Here is a 23,933-nt window from a genome sequence, read left to right as displayed (position 1 = left end):
ACTGTTGAGGGACGTGTTGAAGAGTTCATACTTTCAAGCTTAAGCGTTGTTAGTCACTTGTTACATGTTCACAAAAGCATTATAGCACAATGCATAGACTGCTTCGTAATGGGGCTGGTAAAGTCCTTCCCGTAGATCGTCGGGAAGTTAAAATCCTGACCGGAAACCTTACTCTTTTCCGCCAGGGCTCGACAACATCGCGCTCCTTGCGAGGGGATCGAACCCGGATGCCTGGATATAAAGGCAGGAACCTCACCCCTAGACCACACTGTTCCGCTTTTGCTCGCTGAAACGCTCCATCGTCACTGGCCTAGCCCACGACTGTCCTTTTGTTTCCACGGTCACGGCAGCCCACGAAAGAGCCGGTGTGGCGTCATGCGGTTTTATTGAGTACCAAGACAGACCTGTTCATCGGACGGCGGTCGCCGGCAGCGGGCCGATTCAGACAGAGGGGGAGAGGGGGCGGAGCGGGGGAGACAGAGTGCCGGCGGTGGCACGGCGAGAGGGGCAGGGGGGAGGGCGGGGCAGGGAGGAGCAGAGACGGGCTTATTGCACAACAGCGACGAGGATCTAGGTAGATATATCTAGGTAGAAGAGGAAGGGAGGGAGGGCGGGGGAGACACCGACTGTACAGTGGAGAGGGGACCCGGCGGGCGGACGCGCAGCGACCGCCCGGTATTGCTACACACAGAGGAGACCCATTATGCTGGCACGACACTGACATCCTCCGACGTACCCGCTCGCGCACTAACGAGACAAACTCATAAAATGTGGCACCGGTCGCGTTATCAAATATACATGACGCGTTCGTTGTAAGAACCTGGCGCCGGCGTGAGCCGAGCGCGGCGACGCTACAGCTAAACACCGAAGACAAAACGTTTGGAAGCTCGCGATTATTCGACTGGGCGCTGCGCAGCGAACCTGGCTGGGCAGAGGCACACGGCGTGCCGCGGGCGGCCGCCGCGACCGCCGACCGGAATGGCAGACACTGAAAGACAAACTAGGCGACGCCTTCCAGTAAATTTGGCCTGTATGAAAATAAACGAGCATGGAGCGCCTGAGGCCGGGCTGGAATGCATGTTTGTTGTACGGTGGCGGGCGGCGGAGCGCGCCCACTGGCCCATCTGAGGTCGGCTAATCACACACGGCTGCCCACGCGGCTACTGGCACGGCTATCGTTGGCACCTGGCGGCGTCGGCGCGCCGCGGCCCGACACTGTGTATGGAAGCACTATCCGTTGCACCCGTCGGCGCGGCGCGCAGGAAGCGGCAGCAGGCGGCGCCGGGCCAAGGCACCGACCGGCGCAGCGCCGCCGGAACTGAACCGAGAGCGTGGCGACCACCACCTGAGTTATAATAAACGGGCCGCTATTGACACAACAAACACACGCACACATCGCACACACGCACAAATACAATATCTTGGCTGAGTAACGCGACCGAAGCTTGGCACCTCGATGACTAGCAGTTAATGAGTACACCAGCGGTAGCGGCCGGGACGCCCCGGTCGGGGCACCGGCGCCCCGGCGCGCCCGTATGAGTATTTGACCAGGTACTCCTTGCATCAGACCTGATGCATCGCACCATAGCACACGGCAAGTGCACTCGAATAAGACACGGCTCGGCTGCCACGTCAAGCGATTGTCAAATGGCCATGACCTGGCTAATGTCATGGCTAATGTCAAATGGCCACGATATGGCACGGCCTGCCATGGCTAACTGGACTAAAGCTAATCGTCTAAGTCATTTGGCACAGCTGAAGAACTCACAGACTATATGACTATCTACATAAAATGTACACACGCACACGCAGCTAACGACAATACTCGCTATGACACAATAGAACTGACGGTCAAAAAATAATACGCTATGGAGTTTTGGCACAGGTGAGGATTTTATATCTTAGACCTCGGCCATCACAGTCCACTTAGCATTAAGTCAGTAACCAGAGACGCACGAGAAATCCTTATTGCATCGTAACAATTATTATGTCGTTGTAATTTCGATAAAACCACCGCATCTCGACGAGTTGACGCTGTCATTATGGAATAAGCCGCCGGCGCCGGCGGACCTGCCAGCCAGCTGGACGCTGATTGGCTACCACCGGCGGCCGGCTCCTCTCATTGGTCTACTCCCGGTACGGTTTGCAGTAGGCGTACCGGTGGTTGATGTGTTGGCTGTAGGAGCCCGAGTGCGAGAACCTCTTGAGGCACTTTTTGCACTGATAGGGCTTCTCGCCGCTGTGCAGCCGCTTGTGCTCGGACAGATGGTGCTTGTGCTTGAACGCCTTAGGGCAGTCCTCGCATTTGTACGGCCTCATACCTGCAGGAGCGGGAACCAGCTGGTCAGAAAACAAACATTCTGCTGAAACGTTTGCTCGATTTGTCTCAGCTCAGCTACGTCGAACAGATGCTGCATTTAACCTAGTGACATATCATCAACCTTAACCTTCCAGGCGGTGGGGGGGGGGGATTTTTTTGCCCCCCCCTTTAGTTTTTTCAATATATCTCGAGAACCGCTGCGCCAATCGTCACCAAACTTTCAGTACCTTCCCGGGAGCAGCTAGCGCACATGGTGACCAAAAATTTTTCCAAAGGCTATGATAGGTTGGCCGCTAATGACGTCAGAGTGACGTCATTTTTGCCATTTTCGACCCAAAAAAAGGTTTCGCGGGAAGAGCTGTCAGGCCTACAGCTTTAGAGATACAGAAAAATGTTTCAAACATAAAAGGTGTGGTATTGGGGGGCTACAAAACTGCTATTTCAGTTTTTCGAATTTTTTTGATTTTGACCCCCAAAAATAAAAAAATAGATTTTTTGAATATAATAGCCTAACAATCCAAAAAGTTTTTTGAATTTCGAAAAAAACGGAATATATGTGATAGCCCCTACCGCCTTCTATCTACATACCAAATTTGAGATCGATACCTCTTTTTTTGGCCAAGTTATAGCGAAAAAACTGTTCAAAATTGATGACGTCAAATTTTCAAACTCAATTTTTAGCAATTCTAGACCTTGTAGCGCAAAACAAAGACCACCATTAGACTCCCCGTGGCAAGCTGCATCGAATCGATACCCATTTTATGCAAAAATATCAGCTTTGAAATTTGACCTTTTTTGACCTGACCTTGACCTGACCTCCACCAGAAAGTGACCTAAACCGTACCTGATGGTCTTATAACCAACACCATTGAGTTGGAAATGAAAAACTGGCCATAAAACATGCATCGCATAACTTTAGTAAAGTTGGGCTCATGTGGTGACCCTTGGTGACCTTTGGTGACCTGACCTGTGACCTGACCTGGTATGACCAGTGACCTCTAATAGCAACATATGTACTAGACAACTGACGCCTTATCGCTGATTTTCGACAAAATGCGTTTTACTCGGTGTTATAGCGCTTTCCCTAGAAGCCCCGTGAACGGTGAAACATTTTATCTTTGACCTGACCTGTGACGTCATCGGTGACCCCGAGGTCAATGAAATTTGGTTCCCTTCGACAAATTTGACAGGGCTATCGAACGCCGTTTGAATTTTCCGGATCCGTCCAGTAGTTTCGGAGATACGTGGGGGGCAAAAAAGTGCCCCCCCCCACCGCGCGGAAGGTGGCTGGTAGGCCCACCGCCTGCCGGGTTAACCATCCATCAGCCAGGCCTTTAAGGCCTGGCTACACTATGCGTTTTCTTCGTGCGTTTTTTGCGTGTTTGCGTGTTTTGCGTGATATCTTTCTAGAAAAAAGAACGATATTACGTTTTTGTGATGTTTTTCACCTTAAATTTTAGTTACATAAGAGTTATATTAGCTTTTGTATATAACCAAAGTAAAAATTATATTGTTTATAACTTTTTTCCTAGAACGATATTACGCAAAACACGCAAACCTGCAAAAACGCACGCAGAAAACGCATAGTGTAGCCAGGCCTTAATCCGAAGGCTTGTCCAGCGTTAAACTATCCTTTTAATCTGAACGAGATGCCTCGAATGTCCCAGCGCACTCTAACTCACCGGAATGTTCGTATTTGTGCCTGGCCAGCGAGCTCTGCTTGTTGAAGGCCTTGTCGCACTGGTCGCACTGGTAGAGGTCCTCGCCGGGCCGGGCCAGGCGGCGCTTCTTGCCCGTCTCGCTGGACGAGTCGTCCCCGGAGCCGCTTAGCTCCGACTGCTGCTGCCGGGCGCAGACACAACTGAGTCAGTGACGAGGACAAGATTTAAGTCAACAATCCGATGTAAAGCGATCTAATGGGAACAGACGCTCGTACCTCTCATTTACGTCGACTTGGCCGTTGTAGCCCAAGCCTGAAAAGTCAAAACTAATGGAAAAGTTAACGTTTATGGTGAAGATGGATAAAAAAGGGTGATATTGCTCGGAATTAGACACTTACCTGGCGTTTTCTGTTCTCGGCCAGCATCTCGCGTTCGGCGGCCCGCAGCAGCTGCTGCACCGCTGACGTCATCGGTCCGCCTTCTGACGTCACTGGCGGCGGCGGCGGTGTGCCGTCGGCCGTCAGGGAGTGTGCCGCGGGCGAGTGCGGCGAGCACGAGCCGTCCCTCAGCGGCAGGCTGGGGACAGCCGGGGACTGTCGGTACGACGGCCGCTCGCCAGGGACCGCCACCGTCGCCGGAGTCGAGGCGCGCGACGAGGGTTCGCTGGCCGGCGGCGGCGAGGCGCTGCCGGCCGTGCTGCGTTTGGTGGACAGGTCCAGCGGCTGCTCGCAGTCCTCGGGAGGGGTGGGCGGCGCCAGCAGCTGCGGCAGCGCCGAGTAGAACATGGGCACGGCCGAGTAGACGGGCAGCGGTGGCCGCTCCACGGCGGCGGCCGGCCGCACCAGGCCCGGCGGAAAGCACGGCAGCGCGAACGGCTTGCCCTCGCGCTTGTCCCGGGCGCGGGTGTTCTGGAACCAGACGCGCACCACCTCCGGCGAGATGGACAGACGCTCCGAGATCCGGTTGACGTCCTCACGGCGCGGCTTGGAGTTGATGATGTAGCTCGTACGCAGCACCAGCAGCTGCTCGTCTGAGAACTTGTAGCGAACTCGCTGTTTCTGAGCGTCGTCGCTGTGCTGCGACGACTCGTTGTCGTTGTCGCTGGCTGGCTGCTCCTCGGCGGTGACGGGCGCCTTCTGTTTGGCCATCAGCTCGCTGAGGCGCGCCGCCAGCCCCTCGCTGAGCCGCTCACCCTCGGGTACGTCGGCGCGACACAGCTGCTCGTGCTGCGCCAGCTCGCGCCGCTCGGCGAAACTGCGCGAGCACGAGCGGCACTGCAGCCAGTCGTCAGCGCGGCTCTCCGGCAAGGCGTCCGCCTCCGCGCCCTCATCCGCCTTCACGCCGACCTCGAGTTTCGGGGTGACCGCCGGCGCCGGTGACGCCGCCGCCGACGTCCTCATCTCGGCCGCCTTCGCCGGTGTCTCGGTGACCGACAGCGACGTCTCCGAGGCTGAGGTCTGCGTCGCCGGCGCGTGGGTGGCCGTCTCGGCGGGCTGGTGTCTCTCCTCCTGCGGCTGGTGCTGCGGCGGCTGGTCAGACTCGTCCTGCTGCCGGGGGGAGGCGGGCGCCGCCGAGCCGGGCCGGCTCGAGCTCTGTTCCACCCTCTCGCGGAACACCTCGCCGGCCATCCGGCTCTTCACCGAGTCGACCATTTTCTGCACGCTGCGCTGCATCTCCTCGTCGCTGAGCCGCTGTGCCGCCGCCGCCGCCGCGGCTGTCTGCTCGGGCGGGGGCGGGGGCGGGGGCGGCAGGCCGGTGGCCGAGACGGTCACTGCGCTCGCCTGTCCGCCGCCGTACAGCGAGAACGGCAGGCTCTCGAAGCGCAGCGGCGCCGGCGAGCCCTTGCTGGTCTGGCTCTGCTGCAGAGAGCGGCCGCGACACTTCTTGGACGAGCGGTGGGACGAGTAGGAGCCCGAGTGGGAGAACCGGTTACCGCAGTCGTTGCAGACGTATGGCTTCTCTCCGCTATGTATCCGTGTGTGCTCCTGGAAGGATCACGATACAGTCGTTCAGGGCATTATATACGGATACCGTCGCCGGATCAGGGCACTGCATACAGACCGTGACATCGAGTCATAGTGCCGGGACATATAAAGTCAGCCGAGCTAAGGCAGAGCTTCTATGTCAAGTACGGTTGATTTTGCGGCGAAAGCTATTTCATCCGGTAATCGAACTTACGAATACCCTTAAATCTGAAAATCTAACTCGCTATTCAAATAATCGAACTATCTCAGTCTAAACAGTTATGTCCAGCGCCCCACGTAATCAGAAGGTGGACCCTCATCGTTTCCGCGAATAGCGTCATCGCCTGTTTACCGGCATAATCCAGTCCAGTCCGGTTAATTGATGATGAAACTGAAGCATAAACGCTGCAGCGGAACATCAATCTGGGAATTAGCCAGTCGTAAATTACTCTCCAGATTGTCCCCAAATGTCTGATGGAATTCTCCTGCGCAGCCAGTCCTCTCAACGACTCGCTACTGCAGACAACGATCTACCGAGCGAATCGCCCGTTCCCTCGCGGCGCCTGGTATGCATGTAACACACCTTCTCCGTCGATCTCTCTTACCTTCAGGTGATGTTTGAACTTGAAAGCCTTGCTGCAGATGTCGCATTTGAACTTGCGCACGTTGGCCGATTCCTCGTGGCTGATCATGTGACGCTGCAGTCCGTAAATGTGCGCAAACGTCTTGTTGCACACGTGACACGACTGGAACAAGAGAAACACCAGCCGTCAGAAAAAAAGACGAATTTGGTAAAAGAGAACGGCAGATAGAGAAGATAGCGAACTGAGAGGACGAAATAAGTTCAACAACAATTCAAAGCAGCGAGTCGCAAGATTCCGACGAAGGGCAGGAACGTGTAGTACGGCGAATAGCGATTAACATAATTTCGAAAGGTATAAATAGATAAAGGCGCAGAGTATGATGAGATGAGTCGCGGTGTGGCGGCGCCGAGGGTACAGAGTGGTGAGCGCTGAGCAGAGAGGTCAGAGCGTCGTCCGACTGGCGTCCCCAGTGCTCTGATACAGACTCGGACGGTTGTCAGCTCTGGCCAGCGCGTAATAACACTGACTGACAGAGCTGGCCGGGACGACACGAGCGGCTCGACACCGAAAACAAACGGTCTCGTCAATCGGACATATATCCCGGAAAAGAAACTGGTTCGGTACACCCGGGACACATTACACATCGCACTGAGTGGACACCGAACCAGGCCGTACAGAGCCGGCTATCAAAACGCAAAATCATCAGACAGCGAGCTATTTTTAAGATAATCTTTAAACACTCCACAGTCTATATATCATGATAGGTACTTTAGCATTGCGGTGATTTAAAGCTCGATTTTTTTACATTTATTTTAAAAATCTTTAATTTGCTAAGATAACCTACAAGCTTCAATTAACGTCACAATTGCAATTTACGACGCATTGTAAAATTGTGTCCGTCATATATCAGTGTAATATAATTTCGATGCAAAGTTGAATAATAAAATGTTGTTCCTCACACTTTTTAGTTTCACATGCTGGGCAATAATTTTCACACTTTGGCATTCATGTTGACAAGGAAAATCTACGTTAAGGCCATTTGTCAGCTTCTTACAAGACAGATGTCAATATCCCCGACACGATGACAACCCACTGTGATAAAATGGGGTGTCACGTCGTTTGGCTATGTTTCCCCAAACTAATAAATTTAAGTCTCAAATAGGTATGACCGACCGCTGTAAGCACATGTAAACTCTGCGGCAAAACGTCGCTATACATATGTATTCTCTATACAGTGGTAATAATTGTTTTACTACAGCAGTTATTGTTTAATTCCATTCACTGAAAGAAAAATGCAGCTAGATTTGTACGGTTCATCGGGTTATACAAAGCCCCGCGGATTTCGTATTACCATAAATCCACCGAGCTACAACAGGCACACGAGATCTGACATGGGCATGACAGCTACTTTAGACAGACGAAACAATGCCGCCTTCACTTTAAAACGGACACTGAGACGGAGCCCGTCTAACATGCAATGTTTGGATCCGACTGCGTCTCATCCCCGTAAAAGCTGGCAAATGATGCCATTTTCTAGACAGTTCCGCAAGAGTGTAGTTGGGAAGTCGGATTCCGTGTCAGCGGCTATAGCGCCCGAGTCAAGTAATATGACCAACTTGGCAGCGTGTCTATTTCGATATATCATTACATATCAGCACCTTTCCCGAAACAACAGGGCAAAAGACAGCATAATATTTAATTACAATCGCTCTCCCTAGGTGGCACCAGCGTCGAGCGCCTGTAGTTAGGCTGTACCGCACGGCTCGCCCGGTATTTGCGAGCCGAACGCGTGATAGTGACGGGGCAAACGGTTACGGAGATCCAAATTTAGTCATCAGTAGATGACTAATGCCTTTCAGGGCTGTACGTACATATTTTGCATGCAAGTATTTCACAACTGCTGCAAATTAAGTTGAAGACAAGACTGGTGAGAAGACATGCTTCGAAATAACTGATAGACGGTATCTTCAACCCGAAACTACCATACATTATACGTTCACCGCGTCAAAACTAAATTAAACAGCAAGGTTTCTGGAACTGTCGTTTTACTATTAATAAGCACTAATCGCATCAGTCAACAGGTACGCGGTTTGTCGTGGGGAGCGGAACTTTGATCCAATGTGCCCTCCTGCGGGATCGGACTGATGTCCGATCCGTGTTCCCAAATCAGCATCGTCCCCGAGACGGAGGGCGCGGCATTGACTCTGTTTGTGTGACAGCGAGGCACCACGTCGCGGAGAAGGAACTAGCCACAAAGGCTCGCTGGGCAGGGTGGCGCGCTGAGCAGGCATGCAAAGTACGGCCGGCGAGCGGACGGAATCTGCCGACTCTGCAAAACTGCGGATGTCGTCCCCGTGCCTCCAAAGGCGCCGTCGCCACCGCCGCCTGCTCCGTCGCGGTATCGCCAAAAGACAGGCGCCCCGCCGGCGAGTTCCCACGTCTCCCGACTCCGCGTCGCGCCGCGTTGCGTCGCCGCAGTCTTCAGAGGTAATTAGTCACACAGGCCGCCGCCGGCGAGTGCACGGTTTATTTGGACAGCGCGGTTTCTCATTGAGGTTGGGTTTCATCTTTCAGTGTCGGCTAGCCGGCTGGATAAATAGACACGCCGGTGCAAGACCTCTGCGGGAGCACACCTTGGCGACACAAGGTAAGTAAAACACGGCGGCCCGCGGAGAAAGTTGTGGAACACGAACTGCAGCCCGTCTGCACCCTGCAAGCTATGATTTGCACACTGCAAGCTATGATCTCCGTCAGATGAGTGAGTCAAGCTTTTTCTCACACACTACACAACCAGAAATGGGGAATGCCGAGTGCGCGCGACATAAAGAAACACGATGGCATCATTTGTAGTCTTGCAGTGAATCTGGGGTAGTGGGGCTCGAACGAAATGTGTCAGAAGGCGATGCTTTCGCAGGAATATGCCATCCGTGGCTGAGTGAATGACACAGGTAGTTAGACAATGCGGTAAAGAAGGAGCTCTTTGTTTGCGACCTGGCCGCGTGTGTTGTGTAAAACAGCTCCATTCGTCTCCAGACCGGCACCAAAAGTATCCGATTTTGGCAAGCGCCAAAACAAACTGACAATGACCCTGCGGACAAAGGTGTTCTGACGTGCCAGCTGAGAAATAGAATGAAAATTGGCCACTTGTTTTTACCTGCAAATACTCTCGTTTTTTCAGGTCGAGCCGCTTGCCAGTTGTCTCAGGCCCAGCGGCGGCCGGCCGGAGGTGCCGTTTTTTGTCGCCCGAGGGCAGATCGCGCCCCGGGGATGATGGATGAGCTGCCGCCCTCGCCCCGGCTCACCTGGCCACAGAGCTCCGAGCACTTTTTCTAGGAGACAAAAACGATTTTCTGGCCCTGCGGCGCTCGTCTGTGGCTGGTAAAAACAGCGCCACCTCGTCCCTAAACGGACGAGGTGTCGTCGAAAAACGTCCGGCTCTCCTGACGGTACTGAGCTGACGCCAACTCGAGCCGACTCGAAAATCCACCGGACGTGGGCCAAGAGGGTCACCCAGGGGTCAGACTCGAGTCGCCGCAGTCATACAACTAATAGCGCGGTCGGCGGTCACGCCAAAGGTCTCGCAAGCCTAAAACCTATTTCTCCGCCACTTCCGATGAAGTGCAACGGTTTGCAATATGCACACAAGCTGCTATGAGTCGCTCAAGAGTGAATCTTAAAGCCACATTGTGTTCATTGTTAACATGCTACATACAAAATAAATATGACTCAGCTTTGCTCTGTTAGCTCTAACAGAGCAAAGCTACCGACATCCATTTCCTTACGCTGACAAGAACAAGCATTAGCGCAACTGGTGTAGTGTTGCGTAAAACTCAGAAACTCCATGGATAAATTGAACCAGCCGTATAAATCGTTTGGCAATTTGTACGACGTACAACTGCAAATAAAGATATCAACACGGAATATATTCCCTAGGTTGTTCAGAGAAAATAATTCGATCATAAATTCAGTTATTCTTGACTTAAACAGCGAGTATTGCAGCGGAACCAGACTCCAGTCGGGGCAATCCATCTTACTAGACTTTGTGCTTTGTAAATCCTTCTGAAGTGTCTTAATTCTGACCCAGAAGCTTCAAGCTTTTGTATGGGTTAGGATGTTTGTAATAAATTTGATAAGCTTTCAAGATAGATCAGCACCACTGCCAGAAGTTGCATTATTGCTGTTTTATCTAACTGGCAAGTAAGTACCTACCAAATTGCCATCCTTTTGTCCAAATGCCTCGTAAAGTGGCTGCCTTGTGGCGGCGATATTACCTATCCCAAGACGTACCCAAGGAGGTTTACGTGCCTTCGAGCAACATATACCATCGATGGAAGACGTAAGAGACGTTCTAAAAAGAACGGGACAGGCGATAGGCAGTAGACATTCGTATCCCCTTTTATGAAAGCGTTGGACGATGTAATTCCCATCTTACACACTATGCTTTAATCGTCCAGGAATGTGGCGCTCAGCAAGGAAAATATCGATGTATTTCATCAGAAGAAGCGGCTGCAATGATTTCAAGCTGCTAATTATTTGAACCCATGGCCGCAGGACCAGATCTCAGCCACTACGGGCGGCCTTCAAACAAAGAATCCTTCCAACGGAAGTGCTATCAGCTTTCTCATTAAGCGAAATGACACCGTTAAAATTGTGACTAACATAACTCGGACCATATCTAGCGAAAGCCATTAGGTGAATTGCGATAGCCCAGTACCTTAGATGGACCGCAGCGAAACGGACACTCTTCATGATTCCGTCAGAGGCCATGGAACATCGTATCAGCTCCGAGCCGAGTGAAAGATGAGAATGTAATTAACCTCTTTGCCTACAGCTCAATTGCCCAAACATCTCATCTGTTGGCATCCGGCCACAGGGACATGCATCGCCATTTTGTACTGACACCAAACACCTGATAACCGACAGCAGAAACAAGTCCAAAGGCTGAGGGTCTCCGTCGCTCTGTGCGGTCTGATCTGACCCCGGCACTACTGCGCACGGCGCGGCGGCTCGTCTGAGGCAGCCGGTGGCCACCATATCCGGCGGAAGGTGAGCCCACATGCCGCACGGGTCGCCGGGGGTCGGCGCCGCCGGGTGCCGGCTCAGGTGGGCCGTCAGAGCCCCGGTGTCGGTCTCAGGTCGCAGCGGCGGACACAGGAGACGGGCGCACACACTCTGACACGCACAGCGCGAGGGACGGCGCAGCGGCCGCCGGTGTCCGGTGCAGCGCGCAGGGTCACCGGCACAGCGCGGCGACTCGCACCCAACATCGGACCGGCAATGATGAGTGCGGCCCATTGATTTACCTCCTTAGCTAGCAGAGCCAAGGGGACAATGAGGTTCAGCGTCTGATGTCAAGTTGGTCATTGTGTGCCAGGACGAAGCCAGATGAAGTCTTTCTGAGAAGGAATCAGGACGAAAGGCCTTGCAAGCGCTTTTTTGCCTTTTTGTATCTTGATAACACCCTGTTGTTGTTTTTTACGTTCCCAGCCGAAAATCAGGGCCTACACAAAGATGTCACGTCTCGGCTACTAGAGCACTTCACGGATAGGCTTTTTAGGATCCGGCCCGGCCCATATCCGGCAAGTCATATCCAGATCCGCCCATTATCCGCCTTTCTTTGAATATCAGAATCCGGCCCACCCATGGCCCGTATTGCAGCCAAACTTCCAAAAAATATCCGTAATAATCCGTTTCACCAATAACTGGTTTCACCCAAAACTGGACTAACAAATTCAATCTAAGGGACCAGACAGCCATACAAGTCTTGTGACAAGTGAGTGTCATAAAATGATGCCTATTACTTTAATCAAACCTCTGCTGCCGCTTAACACATTAGGTTAATTTTAACTTCAATGTTGAATGTTAAAATTTTGATCCGTTTTGATCCGGGTTCAACCTTCAATTCCCAAATCCGGCCCGCCCATATCCGTTCTTTTTTAACAAATTTAGAATCCAATCCTATCCGGTCCGCGGATTTATCCGTGGATAACGGATTTATCCGGCCCATGAAGTGCTCTATCGGCTACCAATTTGTCCATATCAATTTCCGATTCAATTAAGGACTGGACAGTCACATCCCTAAAACATTAACAATTTTCATGCAAACATCACACTCATGCACGGTGAGGTGGCGAGGAGCGGAACTTACCACCTGCGTGGGCGGGCCGTGGCCCACCTCGTGCACCTCGAGCTTCTCCTTGGAGGGGAACGTCATGCCGCAGGTCTGGCACATGTGGCCGAGCGGAGAGGTCAGCTGGGGCGCACCAGCCAGACCCGCCTGCTGGCTCGCCAGGCCCTGCTTCAGCGCCCATACTGAAACCAGACGAGACACGAGGTCAGGTCACGGCGGGGAACCGAGGTCAACTCACGATGGGGTATCGAGATCACAGGGAAGAGCTGAGGCCATGCCAGAGGGCACGGAGAACGGATCACTGGGAACTACGGTCACGTCATGGAGGCGAGTTGTCAGTTCATAGAGATGGCTGGCTTTGGGTCACAGATAGGACTGAAGATCACAACTGAGAACTGGCTTCCAACCGCCGAATGATGGAGATGATGCAGCCAGATAGGTGATGTGGCGGGTCAGGTGACTGATTGAACAAGTCCGCGGACAGCGAGACAATGAGCCGCACAACGAAGGTCAAATTACGACAAAAACAATGCACCAAAGTAGCATTGCATGGCGGCAAGCAAAATAATAGACGAAAAGATTACCAAGATAGCCAACAAAGGTATGGCGCTATTTCCACATTAAGTCCGCACTCGAGATAGGCTAAGATTGCGCCCTCCAAAGTCCCAAAACACAGCAGTGGGGAAACAGTTTTGAAATCGTTGTTTTCACGGACATGACAAAGAACCCTCATCGCCGTCCCCAAAACTAAACCTCTGACCAATCCAAATGAAACTTTATATAATTTCCTTGATCTCACGTCAAATGCTGCTACAAACCACATTCAACGTTCAATCAGCAAACAAATGTTCCTCGGCATTCTAAGCTAAATAAGACACGTCTGGCCACTCAGACGGGCGGCGGACGGCCACTGGACAGTGCCGTCTGCCCCGAGCCAGTGATGGACAGCATCTGACGGAGCGCCGTCCGTCTCCCGGTGCGGACCGACCGGCCGGCGGACCGGTGCTCCCCCTCACAGCGCCCCCCGCAGCCCGGCGGCACTCCGATAGAGACGCCGCCGATCGCCGCCAAAGGTCATCCCAATGCAGATTTGTGGCGCAGCCGATGACCGCTCGACGAGCGGTCATCGCTCTGGTTGACAGAGTCGCCGCCGCGGCTGACCGCGACACCGCTCCGGCGACTGGATTACACCCAATCGAACCAAGTCGGCGCCGCGAGCGAAAACTGGCCCGCCTAATGCCGGCTCCATCCCGGCCGCCGATCCGGTGGATCGGTCTTATATTATTAACGCGATATGTCATAATCAAATGCTTGCATTGGCGACGATATCAGCGGTCATCTGAGCTGCAAATTGCACGGTCGTCGCCCGGACGACGAGGCTGGGATATGAGTCCGCGGCCGGCGGCCGGCCGCCAATGAACTGACCACGTGAAGCGAATCACGAGCCGGCGCCGCCGCCGAGCCGACTGCCGCCCAGCTCTGAATTGTCGCCCCGGCCAGATAAGGTGTATAAATCAAAATGAGTACTTTATGGGCTACAAAGCCGGCAGGGGCGGGATGAGCGGGCGGCGGACCGGCGGCGGTGAGGCGGCCCAGCGCCGACCCGGCGCGGCCCGGCCAACTTGCGGCTCGTCGGGCGCCGTCTAACGGCACGCGAGTCAATAACGGCGCGGCAGGGACGGTTACGGCCGAGACAACAGGGCCATAAAGGGCCGCCGCCGCCGCGCCGCCCACCGGCCGCGCCACGGCGCCCGTGAGCGCCCATCATCGCGGCCCACCATCGACGCCGACGGGGCGCCATCGGGGCCGACGGAACTGCCGCGTGACTCTGCGTGACGGCGCGGCCCACCGGGCGCGCACCGCTCAGGGGAGGATTTGATGGCGGTGCGGCGGCGGATCGCCGTTCAGCTTGTTTCATGTACTGTATATCAGTCAGCCATCTCAAGCAGGGTCATAATTTCGACGGTCCGGAGCTGACGGCCGGGTGAAATCTACCAGAGGCGAATTTAGTGTCACGCTGAAATGTGCCGCGCCGATAAGCGCTGGCCGTGCCGGCACATCCGGTCAGGCTGAGAGACAAACGTTCCGGGGACTGAGTCTCCCTCTCTGGCTGTCTCCCGGCGGCTGGTTCTCGGACAGGTGGCCACATCTGGCGCCTCCGCGACCGTCCTCCCCGACCGGTGAGCGCCGGCCGACCCCCGGCTCCGCCCCGGTCCCCGGCGGACGGCACCGGGGGCCTAATGACCGTGAGCCGCCCTGCCCTCATCGAGGGGCGGCCACCCGACACCCCCGGAAGGTGACCGGTAAGCCTGACGAGCGACGGTGATAATGGCTCGGACCTCTGATGGTCCCACCGGCCGGCCCTCCACTGTTATGGGCCGATCCTTAGCAGCTCCGCCCGTCTTCTCACGGTTATTCTCACTGTGGGAACAAACTCATCACGTGGGATCACTGAGAGGCTGTGTGCACGGTGAGGTGCACAGATGTGCACCGGCGAGTGAAGCGGCCTGTTCTCGGCGGTCGGGATTCTCGGCACAGAGCCATGCATGAAAAGCATGTGAGAGTGATGTGACGTGCACATGCTGAGCGTCGGTGGCGCCGGTGACTGATGTGTCGTGCTCCAGCGAGTGACAAATGTAAGCACCGCAGGGCGCAGGTCCGGCCTGTGTCCGGCGGCACACGGCAGCCGAGGACTCCGCGACCCTGACGTGGCGCTCTGACGCACCGTCCACCATACCGCACCAGATGACTCAATATAAATAGATGGAGGCAATTCCAGCAAGCAGACACACGTAGTCCACTTATGACTGCCATTCCGGACATCACCGGACCCGTCATGAGCTCCACATACCTATATGGTTCCGAGCACCCCGACCGCAAGTCTAAACAGCCGCTGGCGCTGCCGCGGTCTCTGCTGGGGAGGCGGCGATTCCACGCACGGTGCAATGGGCGTGACATGGTCGGAAGGGCCCATGGGCCGGGAAACCCGACATAGGAAGCGACCAGCATCCGCCGAAGGCAGCGTCGGTCAAAATCAGGTGATAAGTGGAAACACTACGCAATATCAAACTACGGAACAATAATGTCTATAATGTCCGAACTGCAATGTCCGAGCGGTGCTACGCGGTACGCGTAGATCACACAGATAAATTCATCGAAGCACTTATAATCTTTATATCTTAAGACTTAATTCCGATCATTAATAGCAGAAACAACAAGCTACAATGCATACAAATGTGGGTAAGGAAGCCGACGCCAGCACAAATAGCCTGGGAGGCCGGTTTGTCCGGTCGTTATGGAGGCCGGCCGGTGACTTGGCCGTCGATTCATCCGCAGTCGATCGACTCGCCCGGCTAAATCACGGCAGTGGGCAGTTGTGAGGCCATCAGAGAGACGGGACGGCCCACTGTTCCAGCGGCGATCGAAGCCCGGTGCGATCATCGGCACGATGACCCGGCCCGAGCGGGGCAGACCCGGGCCTGACCCGGGGCTACCGGACGGGACAGCCCCGGGCCGGGTGGGCCGACTGCCGAGCCATGCACACCCGGGCCCAGCGGGACAGACCCGCGAGTCGCGACAAGCCGAGTCACCGAACGCCTTCATGGCTCTACGTTACAACAGGCGCAGATAGCGTGTCGAGCTATCTCAAATTGAGTAGGCGGCTGAGGAAGGAAACAAGTGTAGGAAAGGAGCGGGACGTCCTGGAACCCACGGAACTAACGGCTCTGGACATTACGGAACTACCGGGATACAGCGAGGCCTATCGTCCTGGCAGGACGAGCGGTTTAGCTTCCTGGCCGGAACAAAAAGAGAGAGGATTCGCAGAGGCCGGGGAAAGAGCAAACCTCATGCAACAGACCGGACTCGGGAACACACGGAACGGGATCGGAATCCAAACGACGGGGACAGGCTGCCGAGTCAAGCGGCTAGTTCCACGGAAGCTGAAAAACGCGACATAAAAACCCGAAACCAAAGCGACTGGTTCGCTCAGACAAGGATAATGGGAAATGGAAATCACTGGGTGGCCCAATCGCCGGAGCGATTGTCGCTGATATTCGTCCAAACATCGGCCACTAGGGTAAACAACATGGACCGGGCTACGAGAGAGGACCGAACCGGGCGCGGGCGAGGACCCAACGGAGCACGAGAGAGGACGGAACCGCGCGCGGGAACCGGGAACAAGAGAAACCGGGCCGGGCTCGAGAGGAACCGAATCGGGGATTTCGGCAGGCCCTGAGGGATGTACGAATATCGCCTCGAATCATGTGATTAAACAAATGCACTGCTTGCCTAAGTTACTGCATTATATGAAAGTGAGCAGCGCTGGATTAACCTTTATCATAAACCAAACGAAACAGGTGTTCACTTCATAACTAAAAAAAGAAGTGTTTTATAACTAGCCGTGAAAAAACACGGTTGCGACAAACAGAAAATGACACATAACTACCAAAGCAGTGTCTATTCAACCGAGGGCCAATCCGTGAGCTCTTGCTATATTGAAACACCTCAAGTAATTTAATGGTATGACTGGCTGAACCAGAGCTTTTAAGTAAGACTGGGGTCAACCCAAATCCCAGTGACATTTATCAGTTTGCTATAAACAATGTGGACAGCAGTGACATTGCCAGCGGGCCAAATGCATTCATCATCTCAAAAGCAACAAGTTATTCTAATTCCAAAACAACCTCAGCAATAAACCAAAGCAATCCAATGTTGAAAACACGAAGTCACATTGACATGACATGACAAACGCCTCCACCTGCATACTAATGGACACAGCCCTTGTTCACTCTTCACAGAAACAACGCGCACAGCCCAATCTGACCAAAATAAGCTCCGGCGACCGCGTGCGACCGAGTCGTGCCGGTCAATCAGCCAACTTACGTGGATCGTGCAGCCAGGGACTCCAGAGTTTGGCCGAGGGCAGCGGCGCCATGGGCAGCGGACACCCGTTCACGGCACTGTACCGGCTGCCGGCTGCCAGCAGGCTGTCGTACGCTGCCGAGTAGAACATCGCGGCTCCCCGGTGCGCTCCCCTGTCCGCCCGCGGCACCGGCTCGCGCGCTTCTCTCTCACGCACTACTGCCCTCTGTCGGTGGCGCGCTGCGCCCGTCCGTGCGGCGGTCCGCGCGCGGCCGTCTGTCCCCAACCGAGGAGCGCCGAGCTCTGCCAGCGAGCAACAAGCCAAGACGACACGGCGGCGGCGGAGGCGGGCGCGGACCGCCGACCGCCGGCGCAGCCATCGGCCACTTGTAACACAAAGGGCGCGACACACACGCCGGCGGCGCGCCACCGACCGAGGTGGCGCGCTACGCCCCCGCCCCCGGCGCGTCACCGGGTCCCGTGGCGTCACTGAGTGACGTCACACGTCAGAGGGAGATGACCGCTGGACATGGGCAAGAGCATTGCTTGCAGTAGTATATGAAGAGCCATGTCGCCATTTGTCGCCATGTCGCCTCTCCAAGCCGCTCGTAGATACGACATATCGCCCTGACACCGTTTCGGCCATGTCCAGTCCCGTCCCGGCGCGCCGTGGTGTCAGCGGTGTCACCACCTGTGTCGGTGTGTCGCCTGCCGTGTTGCCTGCCGTGGTAATTGGTGCCCGCGGGGCCGGCCGGCCGAGCCGACGCGGTCGTAAAGTGACAATCAGTCGGCACGTATGATACGCTCCACCTGTGGACGCGTGCCCCTGGGAGCGAATTACTGGCGCGCTGACCGCGGCGCCGACACTGCCGTCCGCCTCCCGGGACGGTCGCCGCAGCCCCGGCGGCCGGCGACATTTCATTATTAGCGTCCTCCTCTCAATAAAGCGGGCCGCAAGCGGCTCTCAAGAGCCGGCGTATCGAGCCAAATTAAACACCTAGGTGCCAGCGCCGGCTCGGGGGAGGCCCGACATTGTCAGCGAATGAGTGTTATTCTTCTCGGTTAGATGAGGGAGGACCGGCTACTAGCTGCCTCCCTTCTGAGCCGGGAGTCGGGAGACGCAGAAGGGAGAGGATGCAGGGTGTGCTGTGCGTAAAATTCATCATGATCACTGAAGAATCAGATTGACTGCGTTTAAAATATATTCCAGGTTTTCTTCCGTCACAACTAATGAGAAGTCCTCTTTACTGCAAATAATACGCAGTTCATTAAAAAAAAACTCTAAAAATAATAAAAGCTCCAATGCGCATGCACATTGCACACTCACATTAATTTCCACCATACGCGACTATCCCGCCAGTTAAACAACAGCGGGGGTTCGATAACCGGTGGAAACCAACTAACAAAGTCAAACCTATTGAGACAGAAAACAAATGTTTTAAAACGTAACTAACAGAGTGAATAAAGCATCAGGAAACGGGCACCCAGTTCGCATATCCCCGCAGCACCCGAGCGAAAAGGAAAGATGCTATCTTAATGCAGAGATTTTCTCTCCTCCAAACTGGGAGCGATTCAAGAGAAACGCATAAACAACAGGCTGGCGTTGAGATAACAGGGTGGCAAACCTTGCAGGTTTGAGGCAAACAAAATCTGACATTCACCTCTGGTCGCCAACAACAGCTCTCCTGAGATAAGAGCGAGCCGAGAGCAGGGCCAGCGGCCGACCCCTCTCCTCTTCGGGCTCGTTCGCGCGATAAGATTACGTGCGAATGGGCGGCGCCAACAGCCGAGTGACCGCACAAGGTGGCCAGCCGGCTATTTTCAGCGTGGGAAGAAACATCCTCCAAACACCTCCGGGAAGGGTGGGTGGCGTCTCGGGCGCCCGTCGGTTCCAGATACGAGGGTCAGCGGCGGCGCACCGGCGCTGGCGACATCTCCGCCGGGACAGACAGGGAGGGGAGGGGAGGAGGGGAGGGACGCAGTTGGGCAAGACGGGGAGATGAACACCTGGAGGAAGAGGGATGAACCACGGCGGCGCCGAGCAGCTGCGCGGACCCGGTAAATTTACCCCTCCGACCCCTGGACCGCAGCTGCCCTCTGACCAGTCACGGCGAGGGGTGATAAGGCCAGGGGCCGGTATCGCCGGAACACCGTCCCCGCACCGGGGCCACACGTGACGCCGAGACACCAGCAGTCAGCACCGACCGACACGTGACGAGACGCCGGCGGACGCCGCAGTTCCGGGAAACGGACCGACCGGCGACGGTGACCGGCGCTCCTTACGAAACACAGGATGGGCACAGTGATTAGAAATTCAGCGGATAATAGTAAGGAACGGCACTCCGACTTGATCTTGGCGAGGTTAACCGGTTAGCGTTTACAGGGCAACAAAAGTTACCTAAAATATTTACGAGAGATTGAATACGAGCCAACCCAATACCTATTTGATCTCCTAATTCATGTTTTATAAAATGGAATGAACAAATGTGAATGATCTGGCTACATGGGACCGGGACCAATTAGTGTGAGCTGTTTTAGCTTTTCATAATGCTGGGACACTAATGGTGCGTGCTTTTCGTCACGTGGCTCGAAGTTGGCTAGCAGACGTTTCATAAATAACCCCTGTATTTTACAGACGTATACAAATTGACCCGGCTAAATATAAACCCACGCTACAAGCACTGCGCTTTATGAAAACGGACTAACACACTGTTTTCCAGCACAAAAAGGCCTCTGGCCGAGAGACCGGTTCTATAAATACCATTCTATACGCATGTCATCGACGCATGGCTGAGGCAGCGTTTACTCACCGACGGAGTCATCATGCCTCGCCTTATCGCCCGGAACCTAAGATATCATCGACCGCAGTTTACCTCAACCATGACAGACAGGTCAGCCGTGCCGCCCCGACCCACCGAACAGCAGACGTCCTGCTAGGGGCTCCGCATTAGCACGTGCTCCTATGAGATCAGCGCACCATTTTTCCCGCAGCAGAGCGACCCACGCCTGCCTAGGGTTGTCAGAGGAGCGAACATCGCTGTCATCCGTGCATTCCGATAAGACAAAGCTCGTCTCGGTGACTACTGCAGAGGAGGATGTAGGGGAGCAGAGAGGGGAGGGGGACGTGGGCGTCTTGTCGGCGAATTTGAGGCCGTGAGTCGGCGACCTATCTCGACACGGCACGTCCGGCTGTTTACCGTGAAACGACAACAAGCACCGTCCTCGTGACAGCGCCCACAGCTTCGAGGGACAGAATGCGTTCGGATGAACTCGACTTGCAGGAAACAAATGCGGATACCGTGCGGGCACAGACAGGAATTGATAGCAGGACGTTACAATACAAGATGCCGTTTTCAAAGTAACCATGGGATGCTGAAACTAGGTATATTAGAGACAAAAACGTCACGACAAACTGTTTGTCTCTCCAGGCTGCTTCATGAAGGAAGCCAAAGCATTGATGTCCGGAGAATGGCTTGCAGCCGAAAGTTAGTCACACCAACATATCGCAAATTCAACCGAATAAGCATATGATAAGCATGTACCCGCTTGACAGCTCAGCCCGTCCGTCATTCACATATCAAGCGCGAACATTACCAATATGTCGCCTATCTGAATCCGCCACTGTGTTGCACCTTCGTGCTCGTCGCTCTGGCGCCTCGTAACTGCGCCATCTGCGGCGCAGCGGAGGCGGAGGCGGCGCGGGCGGTTTGTTGGGCCGTGTTCCGACGGCGGTCGGCACTGCTCTCATCCGCGCGCGCTGCCACCGGCGGTCTGTTTCATCGCGTGTCCATCCGTACGGCGCCGGACGTGAGGTCACGTCACCGGCAGCCATCAAAGCGTGCCGCCGCGCGCTGCCCGCGCCGCGACCGGCCGCCCTTCGCGACCGCCCTGTGACACGGCAGCAACGTCGCTAACCGTCGGTAGAGAGCTGAAGAAGAGAGCTTGGGAGCGCAACCGATAGGGCGGTGAGAGGTAAATAAAGCAAAAATTATTATCCAGGTGCCGATGTACGAGGAGAGAGGCGCTAAGCTATTTTCATTAAAAATACATTGTTCTATAATTCGACTACGACCTTGTCTGTCCAACCGATCAGACTTAAACTAGCCTCGGGGAAGAATGACTTCCGGCATGTTTTTCATCTAGCGAGGAGCTTCGTCATGCCCCCTATCGTTCTTGGACTGGGCTGTGCTCGGATCAGCGGCGGACAGTAGGCGTCATGGGGCGCGGAGGGCTCGGCCAGCCGCCACCCGCCGGCAGCGTTTTACGACTACTTCTGGGCCCATTTTTTCCTTACCCACGGCGGCGGCGGCGGCGTCTCCCTCTCGGGCGGCGGCGCGACAGCCGCGGCAGCGCGCCGGGCTGTCGGCGGCTGACACGGCGCACCGCTTTATTGGCAGGCGCCGCGGCCAGATGTGTCGGAGACGGGCCGCCGCCACGACACGCGGCCGCACCATTGAGCCGCCGCATTATCCAATTAATCCGGCAGCGAGCACGTACTGCACTACCTGCCACGTAGCCATTTTTCACTTGAATTCAATTGCCACACTCCCCTGTCGGCACGGCGCGCTCTCAAGGACAAATAAATTCTCGGCCAATTACCGGCAATTCGGTCGGATGGTCGGGACGGCAGGGCAGCCGGTACGAAGGGCCTCCCCACCGGTCGGCGGCGGCGCCGCGGCCGACGCCAAGGTGGCACGGACAGGAGCACGGCGGCGACGGAGGGGCGGTGGGCGTTCCTCTGTTACGACGCCAGCTGGTCAGAAAGTGGACCGAGTTAAACAGTTAGCGAAGCTCTTGATGGATTTCTTAGACCACAATTACAATGATATAGTTATGCTTTCTCAATCGGCTAGTCGTTAATCGGTAATCTGTTCAATCGGTTGAGCCATGTCTCCATGTTTCCATGTTTCATGAAATAACGTTTTCAAAATAAATATTTCAAACAGGTAGAGCGACTGCAAGCATTGCAAGAGTGTCGCAGCACTGGACGCACCACTGCCGAGTTGTCCGCAGCGTCTCTCACATCCCGATACAGAGAGAACAGAACAGAGCGCTCTCAGTCCCGAGACATAAGCCGCACGTCCTCAGTTTGAATAAATCGGGCGCAGGTTCAATTTCGGCCGTGTTTCATTCAGGTCAAAGCCAATATCGCGGCGCCGATTCTCTATGAAGTACGTGACGCCGGTGACAAGCCGGCCGGCCGGGGGCCGAGATTCGCGCCGCCGGACACTCGCGTAATGGGCCAACATTTGCCAAAAGGTCAGCAGCCGGCGGCGCGGCGTGATTTGGCGCAGAGACAATGGCGGCGTGCGCGACCGCGCCACATAGTGAACAGAGGAGCGAGCCACCGGACCAGCGTCCACTGTGCCAGCATCAGACAGAGAACTGCGATACCATCAAATCTATCGCACTCACTGTGCGAAGGATTCCAACTCAGACCTTTCTGCACTCTGTGAACAACATTGAAAAGGCTTGAATTGCCTCTCGGCTGAGAGTCCTGGGCTAATAACATGAATCAACCACCGCAACAAAAATAAACAAAGACGTCCAAGCAGCAGGCAGTATCGGCCCGGACACAGGTTAATTCCCACCGTCATAGCGATCCGATGGTGTCATTGTTGTTTCAGCAGCCCGGTGAGGTAGTTCCCAATTACTCACAGCTTGGACAGAGATATGCAGACCATATGTGACCACCTGCGTCGATTCTGTCTGGGACCGCCCCGCGGGACAGCGGGGGGGGGGGGGGGGAGGTGCAGCCGGGACACGGGCCGGGCCCCGGTGGGCTCCTGCACGCCGCCGCTCTAGTTGGGCCGTGTCACTCGGCCCGATACGATCGCGTCCAATTTGCCGTTATCAGCCGTTCGGCTCAAGTCCCAATGAAGTCAGGTCCCACCGACGCCACATTTGTTATTGTCCGTCGGTTAACTAGAGTTTGATTAGCGATAAGCGCCGCTGCAATTTGGCTCTTATCGACGCCCATCACTCTGGAGCGTCGACAAATTTGGTGGCGGGCAGGACCCTCTCAAATCGGCGACCACAACGTACGAGCCTCCTGGGTCCCTGCAACTCTGCCAAACGACCACCCCTGCCCTGATCCCGCGTCCATGGATCTGGCTAAACCCAAAGTTCCATGATACTGTTGCTTTTAATCACGACTTTTCTCTTATGAAAATATTTGACATAATTGTGGAACGAGTTCAATTCGACTTTGATGAACCCGGTGATATGTAGTATGCAAGGAAAATGTAATAACTGCAAAGTATCTGGAGACCTTTACGCCTTTCCTCCGCTGGGCCCTCACACACCACCGCGGCCAACACGGCGGCTGGCGCAGCACATCTGTGCAGACACGCGGGAAATTAACATGTCTAAAAACCGGCACCCTGGCTAATGAACGTGCTCCGATACGCG

The 23,933-nt window shown here is 55.0% G+C and overlaps 1 protein-coding gene across 10 annotated transcripts in view; it reads right to left on the bottom strand.

Annotated features, from left to right (window-relative positions):
- Positions 1–368: 368 nt before the first annotated feature.
- LOC122366346 (zinc finger protein 1-like) overlaps positions 369–23,933 on the bottom strand; it is a 74,424-nt gene continuing 50,859 nt past the window's right edge. For 2 of the 10 annotated variants that reach the window (XR_006253870.1, XR_006253872.1), the window contains exons 3-8: positions 12,678–12,841; positions 6,551–6,691; positions 4,380–5,966; positions 4,003–4,162; positions 1,696–2,321; positions 369–1,660 (exon numbers count right to left, since the gene is read on the bottom strand). Coding sequence is in view for 6 of the 10 variants with exons in the window: in XM_043338523.1 (XP_043194458.1) it covers positions 2,128–2,321; positions 4,003–4,162; positions 4,380–5,966; positions 6,551–6,691; positions 12,678–12,841; positions 17,544–17,673 (2,376 nt within the window). In the remaining 4 variants the exon portion in view is untranslated. Of the gene's footprint in view, positions 2,322–4,002; positions 4,163–4,379; positions 5,967–6,550; positions 6,692–12,677; positions 12,842–17,543; positions 17,913–23,933 lie in introns of those variants that run through there. The other 8 variants (XM_043338522.1, XM_043338520.1, XM_043338521.1 and 5 more) reach the window with 6 other exon arrangements.

Source organism: Amphibalanus amphitrite, unplaced genomic scaffold (genome assembly GCF_019059575.1).
Source record: "Amphibalanus amphitrite isolate SeventyFive unplaced genomic scaffold, NRLGWU_Aamphi_draft 000798F_arrow, whole genome shotgun sequence".
In the NCBI taxonomy this organism is placed as follows: domain Eukaryota; kingdom Metazoa; phylum Arthropoda; class Thecostraca; order Balanomorpha; family Balanidae; genus Amphibalanus; species Amphibalanus amphitrite.
The sequence above is the reverse complement of the archived record's forward strand: the minus strand, read 5'-3'. Positions and strand labels throughout refer to the sequence as shown.